The 14,121-nt window shown below is 50.6% G+C and overlaps 1 protein-coding gene across 1 annotated transcript; it reads left to right on the forward strand.

Annotated features, from left to right (window-relative positions):
* Positions 1-274: 274 nt before the first annotated feature.
* On the forward strand, positions 275-13,205 carry CIB3 (calcium and integrin binding family member 3). Its single transcript, XM_033198062.1, has 6 exons — positions 275-369; positions 597-631; positions 4,190-4,301; positions 5,616-5,763; positions 8,767-8,962; positions 13,087-13,205. Exons 1-6 carry the CDS (start codon positions 319-321, stop codon positions 13,106-13,108), a joined length of 564 nt encoding a protein of 187 aa, XP_033053953.1. The 5' UTR covers positions 275-318; the 3' UTR covers positions 13,109-13,205.
* The last annotated feature ends 916 nt before the right edge of the window (positions 13,206-14,121 follow it).

The following is a 14,121-nucleotide window of genomic DNA, read 5'->3' on the forward strand; positions in this document are numbered from 1 at the left end:
CCCTGCCTGTCTCTTGAGCGTGCCCCGTAACCCCAGCCTCACCTGGTGGTGGCAGATGTGGTCTCCCCACTGAGGGCTTCTCTGTGATGTCCCACAGCCCTTATCCTCACCCATGGACACATTCAGGCTGTTGTCCAGAGAGCCTGGCTGTAATTTGAGTCTCACCAAGCAGGGGGTGATGGCGTGGGTGGGCGGGTGACAGCCAGGGCAGGGAGATTTGCCCAGACACTGGTACACAACAGCCTGGCAACCCGTGTGGCCCCGAGGCAGCTGGGAGCCTTCGGGGTGCGTCCCCGAGTCTGGACTGTGGTTCACACCATGGGCAACAAGCAGACAGTCTTCACACACGAGCAGCTGGAAGCGTATCAGGTAGAGGGGACAGGAGGGGTCCTCAGTGGGTTTGACAGCTTTGGTTCCGTGGTCTGGGAAGTGGGAGCAGAATCCCTTCATCCAGGTGTACCGTCTGCCTGGGTTCCTGGTTTGGCTCTGTGTGTGGCAGCATTGGGCCATCTGTGTGAGTGTGGGGTGGAGGGAGGAGGCCGTGGGAGGAGGCCCCAGAGGCAGGGTTTGGGTTAAGACAACACCTCTCTCCACAGGACTGCACGTTTTTCACAAGGAAGGAGATCATGAGGTCAGTCCAGGGAGGTAGAGAGAAAAGATGTGGAAAAACAACTTTCTATTCATTGTTGGAGGATATTTGCAATTTGGGGTGTGTGTGTGGGGGGGGTCCTTCTTCCCTCCTTCCCTTCCTTCTTTCTTTCTTTCTTTCTTTCTTTCTTTCTTTCTTTCTTTCTTTCTTTCTTTCTTTCTTTCTTTCTTTCTTTCTTTCTTTCCTTCCTTCCTTCCTTCCTTCCTTCCTCCCTCCCTCCTTCTTTCTTCTTTCTTTCTTTCTTTCTTTCTTTCTTTCTTTCTTTCTTTCTTTCTTTCTTTCTTTCTTTCTTTCTCTCTCTTTCTCTCTCTCTCTCTCTCTTTCTTTCTTTCCTTCCTCCTTCCTTCCTTCTTTCTTTCTTCTTTTCTTTTTTGTTTGAGATAGGTCTCTATTGCCTAGGCTGGAGTGCAGTAGTGCAATCGCGGCTCATTGCAGCCTCGATCTGCGAAGATCAGGTGATCCTGCCACCTCAGCCTCTCGAGTAGCTGGGACCACTGGTGCGAGCTGCCATGTGCACCTCATTTTTATATTTTTTCGTAGAGATGGGAGTCTCACTATGTTGCCCAGGCTGGTCTTAAACTCCTGGGCTCAAGCAATCCAGCTGCCTCAGCCTTCCAAAGTGCTGGGATTATAGGTGTGAGCCACCATGCCCAACTGGTATTTCCAATTTGATGGGACTCAAATGGGGAAGGGGGGCAGGTGTGGTCAGTGGACGGAGGCAGAGATGGAAAAGCTGAGAAGTCACATCTTATCATATTGTCCCAGTCTGTAGGCTGATGAGCTTGGGCTTTCTCCCAAGGGTGGCAGGGAGCCATGGAGCATGCAAGAGCAGGACAGAGAGCATCAGCTTGTTAGAAAGATTCTCCTGAGGCTGGGCACGGTGGCTCATGCCTGTAATCACAGTACTTTGGGAGGACAAGGCAGGTGGATCACCTGAGGTCAGGAGTTTAAGATCAGCCTGGCCAACATGGCGAAACCCCGTCTCTACTAATAATACAAAAATCAGCTGGGCATGGTGGTGGGCGCCTGTAATCCCCGCTACTCAGGAGGCTGAGGCAGGAGAATCGCTTGAACCTGGGAGGCAGAGGTTGCAGTGAGCCGAGATCACGCCACTGCACTCCAGCCTGGGTGACAGAGCGAGACTCCGTCTCAAAAAAACAAAATGAAAGATAAAGATTCTCCTGAGACTGGGACTTGAGGCTGGGAGCCAGGTGCAAAGTCCAGAGCCCACTCTGGGTTGCGGGCTTGGCATTACGGTGAGGGTGTGGGGAGGTGGCCCAAGGCTGCTGCAGGTCCCTGGCGTGACCGAGCACAATGGGCACAGATGAGAATCCCACATCATCACTCGGCCTGTGGGGCCGTTGTCCAGGGGCCCCGGCCCACGAACTTGGAGCTGTGAAACCCAAGCTGGGCAGGGTTCGGCTGCAGTGTGATCGGGGCCAAGGCCCCAACTGTGTAGTAACAGGACATCCATTATTGATGGCCACACCTTTTACTCGTGAGTCCCATTGTCTGGGTGAGGACAGCTTGCAGGGTCACCTTGGCCATCACGATCAAATTACCGATGGGGAAACTGAGGCTCAGACAGGGCGGGGCTGACCCCAGGCTGAAGGGTAGATGCACGGAGCCCCCAAGGCGGTTGAAGGCTGACATTTTTCATCTGTCCCAAGCTTCTTGCTTGACAGATAGAATAACCAAGGCACAGAGCGGGAGAGGAACTTGCTCAGAGCCATACAGAAACCTAAACCCAGGGTATTCCCTGAGGGGACCCCGACAGGGAACTGAGTGGTCAGGAGGGAAGTTCTAGGTCTCCCCACCCTACCTTCATTGAGTTCCTAGTCATCATATGACCCAGGGACTCATGTCTCTCTCAGCGAGAGTCCCTAGCAGCTTGGGAACCTCAGACCCACCAAGGATGGTCTCTGCAAGGCTGCTGCTCAGCATGCCCTAATGAAGGTATGGTGTCACCAGGTGAGGGCATCTGAGTGGAGAACTGGCCTTACAATCTAGATAGTGTGTGTGGTATTCAGTTATTTGCAAAATGCCTTTTGTCTGCCATTTAGAAAAATGTGAACATTAGCTGTTTGTCTCTGCTCTGACCCATTTGAGGAAATCGTCCCCCCTTTTTTATTTTTTTGAAATGGAGTCTCATTCTTGTTGCCCAGGCTGGAGTGCAGTGGCATGATCTCGGCTCACTGCAACCTCCTCCTCCTGGGTTCAAGTGATTCTCCTGCCTCAGCCTCCCAAGTAACTGGGATTACAGGTGCCTGCTGCCATGCCCAGCTACTTTTTTGTATTTTTAGTAGAGATGGAGCTTCACCATGTTGGCCAGGCTGGTCTCGAATTCCTGACCTCTGGTGATCCGCCCACCTCAGCCTCCCAAAGTGCTGGGATTATAGATGTGAACCGCTGCACCCGGCCCCTTCCTCCCATTATGAGGAGAGGAAGGGGAGGTATGAAAGTGAAGGTATCTTTGGAGGCCGGGCGCGGTGGCTCAAGCCTGTAATCCCAGCACTTTGGGAGGCCAAGACGGGCGGAGCACGAGGTCAGGAGATCGAGACCATCCTGGCTAACACGGTGAAACCCCGTCTCTACTAAAAAATACAAAAAACTAGCCGGGCGACGTGGCGGGCTCCTGTAGTCCCAGCTACTTGGGAGGCTGAGGCAGGAGAATGGCGTAAACCCAGGAGGCGGGGCTTGCAGTGAGCTGAGATCCGGCCACTGCACTCCAGCCTGGGCGGCAGAGCGAGACTCCGTCTCAAAAAAAAAAAAAAAAAAAGAAAGTGAAGGTATCTTTGGAGGCAGGGTCTTGCTGATAGCATGACAATATCCAGAGATGTGTGGATTATATAGGATTCTCTGAATGCTTGCTGTGATCTGGTCATAAGCACCCTCCCTTCTCCCAGCTCCATCTGCCTTATAAACTTCTACTCATGCTTCAAAGCCCAGCACCAATGTCCCCTTTTCCAGGAACCCCCTTCTCCCTAGCTTGCTTTCCCCAGTCCAGTCTCCCTTTGTCCTGTGGCCCTCTCTGCACCTTGGCCCTGCCCCCAGGGAGGTAGGGGGTGCCTGTGTCGGGCTCTGTATGCTTGAGGTCCAGGCCCAGGGCTGAGGGTTCTTGCGGACACAGTATCCCTCGGTGTGCAGTGAGCAGCTGTGAATGTGAAAGAGAAGGGACTTGGCCGGGCGCAGTGGCTCACGCCTGTAATCCCAGCACTTTGGGAGGCCGAGGCAGGTGGATCATCTGAGGTCAGGAGTTTGAGACCAGCCTGACCAACATGCTGAAACCCTGCTTCTACTAAAAATACAAAAGAATTAGCCGGGCGTGGTGGGGTGTGCCTGTAGTCCCAGCTACTCGGGAGGCTGAGGCAGGAGAATTGCTTGAACCTGGGAGACAGAGGTTACAGTGAGCTGAGATTGCGCCACTGCACTCCAGACTGGGTGACAGACCGAGACTCCGTCTCAAAAAACAAAGAAGAGACAAGCCTCTTGCCTGCTCCCTGCTCCCAGCCTTTCCCAGCTTTTTCCTCCCCACATCAGGCTCTTCTATCGCTACCAGGACCTGGCCCCGCAGCTCGTGCCCCTCGACTATACCACCTGCCCCGACGTGAAGGTGCCCTACGAGCTCATTGGCAGCATGCCTGAGCTGAAGGTACGCCCAGGCCATGGGACAGACAGGGGAAAAAATAGTAGAGATGTCTCTCATTGCATTCCTCTGAGGTCGGTGCTGCAGTTATCCCCATTTTACAGATAAGAAAACTGAGGCTCAGAGAGGTTAAGACACTTGTTCATGATCACACAGCTACAATGTCACAGAGACAGGGTTAAAACCCAGAGTTGACTGGCGTGGTGGCTCAAGCCTGTAATCCCAGCACTTTGGGAGGCTGAGGCAAGTGGATCACCTGAGGTCAGGAGTTCGAGACCAGCCTGGCCAACATGGTGAAACCCTGTCTCTACTAAAAATATAAAAATTAGCTGGATGTGGTAGCACATGCCTGTAATCTCAGCTACTAGAGAGACTGAGGCAGGAGAATTGCTTGAACTCAGGAGGCGGAGGTTGTAGTGAGCAGAGATCTAGCCACAGTACTCCAGCCTGGGTGACAGAGTGTGACTCTGTCTCAAAAAACTCAGAATTGGGAGGATGAAATGAGATAATACAGGTTACAAACTCAGTACAGGGTGTGTTTTGTGTCAAGTACTCAGAGAACGTTAGTTCTTCTTGTAACAGGAGCTGCTACATGCAGGTTTTTTTCAGCAGGATGTTTGACACATGGTTTGTGCATCCAAGGGGAACTTGTGGGTTGAGTAACTGACTGTGAGTAGGGCTGATTTTATTGCAAGTGACAAAAACCTTATTTGAGAGGGACAGAATGGATTGGATCAGAATGGATTGCCCCTGAACAACAACAAAAAAATCCAGAGGCAGGGACAGTGTCAGGTATGGCTGGAACCAGGGCCTCTGATGATGTGCTCAGGAATCTCCCCCCATCTCTTGGCTCCTTCCAGGAAGAGGTTTCAGTCTAAGGCAGCCTCTCCTCTTGAGGTTGTGAAAGGACCTCTCAGCCACTCAGCTTTAGCTTCTGTGAACTTTGCAAGCAGCAGTAATGAGGTCCTCTCCCTCCCAATTTTTCAGAAAAATGTCCCAGGGCAGTCTCTGATTGGCTAGCTTGAGTCACATGCCCATCCCAGAGCCAATCACTGTTGCCAGGAGAATGGAACTCTCTGATTGGCCCTGCCTGGGTCACATGGCTGCTCCAAGAGCTGGAAGTGGGGTCAAGGTTGCTCAGACCACAGGGGCAGAGAGTGGAGTTGTCCAAAGTCCTGTCCAGGGACCATGGGAGGGAGTGGGTCTTGATGGAGAGTACTTGGAGACTCCCAGAAAGTGGGTGCTGAGAGTGAGACCACATGGACCCCCAGAGACCCTGGGGGTCGAAGGACGGCCTCCCAGCTTCCTTTCTCTCCCCAGGACAACCCGTTCCGCCAGAGGATCGCCCAGGTCTTCTCGGAGGATGGGGATGGCCACATGACCCTGGATAACTTTTTGGACATGTTTTCTGTGATGAGCGAAATGGCTCCCCGAGACCTCAAGGCTTACTATGCTTTTAAAATTTACGGTGCGTGCATGGCCTGAGGTTGGGGAGCATGGGGATGGGATGGGGAGTGCGAACTGGGTGAGTGGCACCCACATCACAAATGTCTCCCCAGAGGTTTTGAGGCCCTGCGTGACCTGTCCTCCACCCCACTCCAATGCCTCCCCAGTTCATATATTTGCTAACTCTATTCCAGCCCACACGGGCCTTGTTGTTCCTGAAACACAGTCTTCGGCCTCTGGGCCTTTGCCTCTGCTGAACCCTCTGCCTAGAACACCTTTCACCTGGTTCCTTATTTACTTAGTTATTTTTATTTTTTATTTTTTTGAGATGGAATTTCGCTCTTTTTGCCCAGGCTAGAGTGCAGTGACTCAATCTTGACTCACTGCAACCTCTGCCTCCGAGGTTCGAGTGATTCTCATGCCTCAGCCTTCTGAGTAGCTGGGATTACAGGCACGCGCCATCACACCCGGCTAATTTTTGTATTTTTAGCAGAGATGGGGTTTCACCGTGTTGGCCAGGCTGGTCTTGAACTCTTGACCTCGGGTGATCCGCCCGCCTCGGCCTCCTAAAGTGCTGGGATTATAGGCATGAGCCACCGCGTCCAGATCCCCTGGCTCCTTCTTATCCTTGAAGTCTAGGTTGAAAGTAGGCCTCTCCCCATTCATCCCCCCATCCCACCATCCTATTTCTCTTCTAGCACCAGGCAATGCTGCTTAATTTCTTGTTCCTTGACCTGTTCACTTCTTATTGACTTTGTCCCTGAGAAGACTCAAAGGTGCTGACAGTATCTGTTTTGCTCACCATGTGTCTTCTGAGCCTGGCTCAGTAAATATTTGTTGAATGACTGAATGAAAGAATCTTAGTGCCTGGCACCTTGTGTGCACTCAATAAATACTTGGTGTTTTGTTTTTTGCTTTTTTTTTTTGAGACAAAGTCTTGCTCTATCCCCCAGACTGGAGTGCAGTGATGCGATCTCAAATCACTGCAACCTCCGTCTTCCAGGTTCAAGCAATTCTCCTGCCTCAGTCTCCTGAGTAGCTGAGATTGATTACAGGCGCCTGCCACCACGCCTGACTCATTTTTTGTATTTTTAGTAGAGATGGGGTTTCACCATGTTGGCCAGACTGGTCTCGAACTCCTGACCTCAGGTGATCCACCCACCTCGGCCTCCCAAAGTGCTGAGATTACAGGCATGAGCCACTGCACCCAGCCAATTTTTTAATATTTTTAGTAGAGACAGGGTTTACCATGTTGGCCAGGCTGGTCTTGAACTCTTGATCTCAAGTGATCCACCCACCCCAGCTTCCCAAAGTGGCGGGCTTACAGGCATGAGCCACCGTGCCCTGCCACCATAATACTTTTTGAGTGAGTACATGAAAAATAGTTATCATGTTGCCCAACACATAGTAGGTGCTCAATAAATACTTGTTGCATGAATGAATGAATGAATGAAAAAGTTATCAGAGTGCCTGGCACACAACAGACACTCAATAAATACTTGTTGAGTGAGTGAATGAATGAAAAACAGTTATCATGGTGCTCGATACATAGTAGGTGTTCAATAAATACTTGAATAAATGAATGAAATAGCTATCACAGTGTCTGGCACATAGTAGGCACTCAATAACTATTTTTATTTATTTATTTATTTTTTTTTTTTTTTACCGAGACAGAGTCTTGCTTTTGTCGCCCAGGCTGGAGTGCAATGGCGCGATCTCAGATCACTGTGACCTCTGCCTCCCAGGTTCAAGCGATTCTCCTGCCTCAGCCTACCTAGTAGCTGGGATTACAGGCACCTGCACCACGCCCTGCTAGTTTTTGTACTTTTAGTAGAGATGGGGTTTCACCATGTTGGCCAGGCTGGCCTGGAACTCCTGACCTCAGGTGATCCACCCATCTCAACCTCCCAAAGTGCTGGGATTACAGGCATGAGCAACTGCGCCGGGCCAATAACTATTTTTTGAATGAGCAAATGAAAAATTATTATCACAGTGCCAGGACACAGTAGGTACTCAATCAATACTTGTCAAGTGAGTGAATGAATGAAAATTGCACTCAATAGATACTTGTTGAGTGAGTGAATGAATGAAAGTCAGTTACTGTGATGCCTGACATAGCGGATGATCAATAAATACTTGTATGAGTGAATAAAAAAGTTATTACAGTGCCTAGCACCCAGCAGGCACTCAATACTTGTAAAAATGAATGAACCAGGCGGGGTGCAGTGGCTCCCACCTGTAACCCCAGCACTTTGGGAGGCTGAGGTGGGTGGATCACCTGAGGTCAGGAATTTGAGACCAGCCTGGCCAACATGGGGAATCCCCTCTCTACTAAAAATACAAAATTTAGCCGGGTGTGGTGGCAGGTACCTGTAATCCCAGTTATTTGGGAGGCTGAGGCAAGAGAATCACTTGAACCCGGGAGGTGGAGGTTGCTGAGCCGAGATTGTGCCACTGCACTCCAGCCTGGGCGACAGAGCGAGACTCCATCTCAAAGAAAAAAAAAAGAATGAATGAAAAAGTCATTACATAAGTACTTGTTGAATGAATGAATGAACTCCCAGCAAGTCCCTGCCCAATTTTAAGGCAAGTTCCAGATTTTACACCAGGGTCTTGGGTGCCCTCCCAGGGCCTCAGTTCCTCTTTTTTTTTTTTTGTGAGACGGAGTTTCGCTCTTGCTGCCCAGGCTGGAATGCAGTGGTGAGGTCTCAGCTCACTGCAACCTCCACCTCCCGGGCTCAAGTGATTCTCCTGCCTCAGCCTCCTGAGTAGCTGGGATTATAGGTGCATGCCACCACACCTGGGTAATTTTTGTATTTTTAGTAGAGACAGGGTTTCACCATGTTGGCCAGGCTGGTCTCAAACTCCTGACCCCAGGTGTTCCACTCGCCTCAGCCTCTCTAAGTGCTGGGATTACAGGTGTGAGCCACCGTGCCCAACCTTGTAACATGGGCACAGTATGTGCCCACAGCCGGCCCAGCCCGCCTGCCACCTGCTGTCACTCCCCATCCATCCTGCTCTGCAGATTTTAACGACGACGACTACATTTGTGCGTGGGACCTGGAGCAGACGGTGACCAAACTGACTCGGGGGGAGCTGAGCGCCGAGGAGGTGAGCCTGGTGTGTGAGAAGGTGCTGGATGAGGCTGATGGAGACCATGATGGTCGGCTGTCCCTGGAAGACTTCCAGAACATGATCCTCCGGGCACCAGACTTCCTCAGGTGATGCTCTCCACCACCACCCACAGTCCACTTGCACATCTGAAGGGGCTGTTACGGAGGCAGTTCACAGACTCGGTTTCCGAAAATTCCTCTGTGCATTCTTTTGTGACCTTGGGGAACTTTGTCGATTTCCCTGATCTCAGTCCTTGCATCTGTAAAATCGGGATAATTAGGGACCCCCTGGGCACCTCCTGCGGGTGGATACACCTCTTTCAGCAAGCAGAATGTGGCTGGACTTCAGCCCTTATTGCCTGAAGAGTTTGCAGTGAACAGACTGTGCAACTGTACTTGGCAGCCTTTGGGGAAAATCAGCCCCCACTGCAGGGCAAAGTATGGCCAATAGGCCAATGTGACCCAAAGCCTGGTTTTGTACCTCTTGTGAGCTAAGGATGGCTTTTATATTTTCAAAAGATTGAAAAACAATAAAAGAATAATAATATTCCAACCAGGTGGGGTGGTTCATGCCTTTAATCCCAGCACTTTGGGAGGCTAAGTGGGGAGGATCTCTTGAGCCCAGGAGCTTGAGATCAACCTGGGGAACATAAGGAGAGCCCATATCTACAAATAAATAAATAAATAAATAGCCAGGTGTGGTGGTGCATGCCTGTAGTCCCAGCTACTTGGGAGGCTGAGGCTGGAGGATTGCTTGAGCCAAGGAGGTCAAGGCTGCAGTGAGCTCTGATTGTGCCATGCGCTCCAGCCTGGGTCACAGAGTGAGATTCTGTCTCAAAAATAAATAAATACATTTAATTTTTTAAAGAAAAATTTTAAAAAAGATTATTCCATGACACATGACAGTGATACGAAATTCAAATTTCTGTGTCCATCAATAAAGTTTTTCTTTTTTTTTTGAGACGGAGGCTCGCTTTGTAGCCCAGGCTGGACTGCAGTGGCGCAATCTCGGCTCACTGCAAGCTCCGCCTCCCGGGTTCACGCCATTCTGCTGCCTCAGCCTCCCAAGTAACTGGGACTACAGGCACCTGCCACCACACCCAGTTAATTTATTTTTGTATTTTTAGTAGAGACGGGGTTTCATCGTGTTAGCCAGGATGGCCTCAATCTCCTGACCTCGTGATCTGCCTGCCTCCGCCTCCCAAAGTGTTGGGATTATAGGCGTGAACCACCGCGCCTGGCCCATCAATAAAGTTTCACTGGCACACAGCCACACCTGTTTGTGTACATTTTGTCTATGGCTGCTTGTGTGCTTCAACAACAGAGTTGCGTCATGGTGTAAAGTTGAAAACATCAACTATTTGGCCATTTACAGAAAAAGGTTTGCTGAACCCCAAATTAATATATGGAGAAAATTCAGCACAGCTCCTGGCATACAATGGGTGTTTAATAAATTGTTGTTGCTGCTATTACTATTTTATAATTTTTGAATTTAACTTCATTTTTTATTTTTTGAATTGACAAATAATGATTGTACATATTCATAGGGCACACAGTGATGTTTCTTTTTATTTGTTTGTTTGTTTGTTTTGAGATGGAGTCTTGCTCTGTTGCCCAGGCTGGAGTGCAGTGGTGCGATCTCAGCTCACTGCAACCTCCGCCTCCTGGGTTCAAGTGATTCTCCTGCCTCGGCCTCCCCAGTAGCTGGGATTACAGGCATGTGACACCACACCCAGCTAATTTTTGTATTTTTAGTAAAGACAGGGTTTTGTCATGTTGGCCAGGCTGGTCTTGAACTCCTGACCTCAAGTGATCCACCCACTCTGGCCTCCCAGACTGCTGGGAGTACAAACATGAGCCACCTTACCCGGCCTGTTTGTTTTGAGACAGGGTCTCACTCTGTGACCCAGACTGCAATGCATGGTGCAGTCGACTCACTGCAGACTCCAACTCCTAGGCTCAAGAGATCCTCCCGCCTCAACTTCCCAAGTAGCTGGGACTACAGGGCCGAGCCCAGTGGCTCACATCTGTAATCCCAGCATTTTAGGGGGCTGAGGTAGAGTCTCTACTAAAAATACAAAAATTAGCCTGGGCATGCTGGGGCACACCTCTAGTCCCAGCTACTTGGGAGGCTGAGGCAGGAGAATCACTTGAACCCAAACCTGGGAGGTGGAGGTTGCAGTGAGCCAAGATTGCGCCACTGTACTCCAGCTTGAGTGAGACTCTGTCTCAAAAAAAAAAAAAAAAGTAGCTGGGACTACAGGTATGTGCCACTGTGCCTGGCTAATTTTGTTTATTTTATTTATTTAATTAATTAATTAATTAATTTTTTTTTTTTTTGAGACAGAGTCTCGCTCTGTCACCCAGGATGGCGTGCAGTGGTGCTATCTTGGCTCACAGCAACCTCCACCTCCCAGGTTCAAGCAATTCTCCCTGCCTCAGCCTCCCGAGTATCTGGGATTACAGGCGCCCACCACCAGCCCGGTTAATTTTTGTGTTTTTTAGTAGAGATGGGGTTTTGCCATGTTGGTCAGGCTGGTCTTGAACTCCTGACCTCAGGTGATCTGCCCACCTCGGCCTCCCAAAGTGCTGGGATTACAGGTGTGAGCCATCATGCCTGGCCTGTTTTTGTTTTTTTCTATAACCTGAGACAGTGCTGAAAATGTTGAGATAGGGTCTCACTCTATTGCCCAGGCTGGAGTGCAGTGGCACAATCACAGCTCACTGCAGCCTCTACCTCTTGGACTCAAGAGTAATCCTCCCAACTCAGCCTCTGGAGGAGCTGGGACTACAGGCACACACCACCATGCCTAGCTAATTAAAAACTTTTTTTTTTTTTTTGTGGAGACAAGGTCTTGCTTTGTTGCCCAGGCTGTTCTCAAACTCTTGGCCTCAACTGATCCTCCTGCCTTGGCCTCCCAAAGTCCTGAGATGACAGGGGTGAGTCACTGCACCAGGCCACTTAGTGGTTTCAATACATATAATGTATGATGAACAGATCAGGGTCATTAGCATATCCATCATCTCTAATGTGTATTATTTCTTTGTGTTGAGAATATTCAGTATCCTCCTTCTAGCTATTTGAAACTTTATATCATATGGCAGGGTGTGGTGGTTCATGCCTGTAATCCTAGCACTTTGGGAGGCTAAGGTGGGTGGATCGCTTGAGCACAGGAGTTCAAGACCAGCCTGGACAACATGGTGAAACCCCATCTCTACAAAAAACAACAACAACAACAAAAATTAGCTGTCAATGGTGGTGCACGCCTGTGGTCCCAACTACTCGGGAGGCTGAAGTGGGAGAATCGCCTGAACCCAAGGAGGTGGAGGCTGCAGTGAGCAGTGATTGAGGCGCTGCACTCCAGCCTGGGTGACAGAGTGAGATCCTGTCTCAAAAAATAAAAAAAGGGCCGGGCATGGTGACTCATGTAATTCCAGCACTTTGGGAGGCCAAAAGGGGCGGATCACCTGAGGTCAGGAGTTCGAGGCCAGCCTGGCCAATGTGGTGAAACCCCGTTTCTACTAAAAATACAAAAAATTAGCCAGGCGTGGTGGCTGGCGCCTATAATCCCAGCTACTTGGGAGGCTGAGGCAGGAGAATCGCTTGAACCCTGGGGATTGGAGGCTGCAGTGAGCCGAGATCGCACCACCGTACTCCAGCCTGGGCGACACAGCGAGACTCTGTCTCCCCCACCCCCCCAAAAAAAATTAAAAAAAAAAAAAGGAAAATAAAAAAAAGAAAAAGAAAAAAGGCTGGGCACAGTGGCTCACACCTGTAATCCCAACACTTTGGGAGGCCGAGGTGGGCAGATCACTTGAGATCAGGAGTTCAAGACCAGCCTGGCCAACATGGTGAAACCCCGTCTCTACTGAAAATAGAAAAATTAACTGGGCGTGGTGGCATGCACCTGTAATCCCAGCTACCCGGGAGGCTGAGGCATGAGAATCACTTGAATCCAGGAGGCAGAGGTGGCAGTGAGCCGAGATCACACCACTGCACTCCAGCCTGGGCAACAGAGCGAGACCCTGTCTCAAAAACAACAAAAAATTTAAAAAGTCAACGCACGTGCTCTCAACCCCTGTGGGGGTCCCCCGGCCTAGGGTTGTTTGAGGGGTCCACACGGCATCCTTCCTGCCTGGCCCAGGGAATTGCCGTGAGCGTGTTGAAGGGGAGGAGGAAAAGGGGTTGTCCACTTCTTAAAGGCATTGACTCCTTTTCTCTCTGCACACAGCACCTTCCACATCCGAATCTGATGGCACCACAGAGAAGCTGGGCTATAGGAGAGCAGGGTGACTCCTCACCCGCTGTGGACTCTGGTTTCTGAGAATAAACACGAGTTGCTGAGTCACACCTGCTGGGAGGACACATTTGTCCACCTTAAAACTGGAAGACGGGAGGGAGGCAGTCTAGAATCTTATCTTTGACTTTGCTGTGTGACCCTGAGTGTGGCCACACCCTCTCTGAGCCACGATCTCCCTGTTTGTGCAAGGAAGGGGTGACTCCTAGATCGTCCTCACTGTGAAGGCTGGAAATGCCTTGTTGTGGGTGTCTGTGGCGGGGATGAGGTGGGGAGATCGGGCCCATGCTGTCCTGCCCCAGGGTTCCCACCCCGAAGGCCAAACCTCACCCTTGACTGCCCTGAGTCATCAAAGGGACTGAAACTTTTACTCCCGGGCTGATTCATTAGAGCTGCCAAGAGAAGTCCTCTGACTGGGAGGGATGGGAATGTCATTCACTGAGGTGGCTACTGCACTTTACAGTTTATGATGCATCTGGCCCCTAGCGTGACTTTGATCCCCCCATGATATCCCTGCAGGGCTGGCTGAGGATCATGCCCTCATTTGGAGGGAACAGAGTGACTTGCCTAAGGCCACCCCACAAGTCATTTGCAGGGGCGGGCTTGAACCCAGGTGCACCTCATACCGGATTCCAGATGTCTGAACCTTGTACATTTGGGGAGCCCCACACCCCCTCCACCTCGGGTTGCCCCAGGGCCTCCATCTATGCCCCAGTCAGTCCAAGGAGTAGTCACTCCTGCAGCCAAGACCAGCCCCTAGGGACCTTCCCAGACACCTCCATTGTACGGTATGTCATGTCTAGAGAGCTCACTCCCATCCTAAAACCCTAATAAATTAAGCAGCTACTGGGCCGGGCACGGTGACTCAAGCCTGTAACCCTAGCATTTTGGGAGGCCGAGGCGGGCAGATTGTCTGAGCTCAGGAATTCGAGACCAGCCTTGGCAACATGGCGAAGTCCCATCTCTAGC

This window comes from Trachypithecus francoisi, unplaced genomic scaffold (assembly GCF_009764315.1).
Source record: "Trachypithecus francoisi isolate TF-2019V2 unplaced genomic scaffold, Tfra_2.0 Lachesis_group5, whole genome shotgun sequence".
NCBI classification, from domain to species: Eukaryota; Metazoa; Chordata; class Mammalia; order Primates; family Cercopithecidae; genus Trachypithecus; species Trachypithecus francoisi.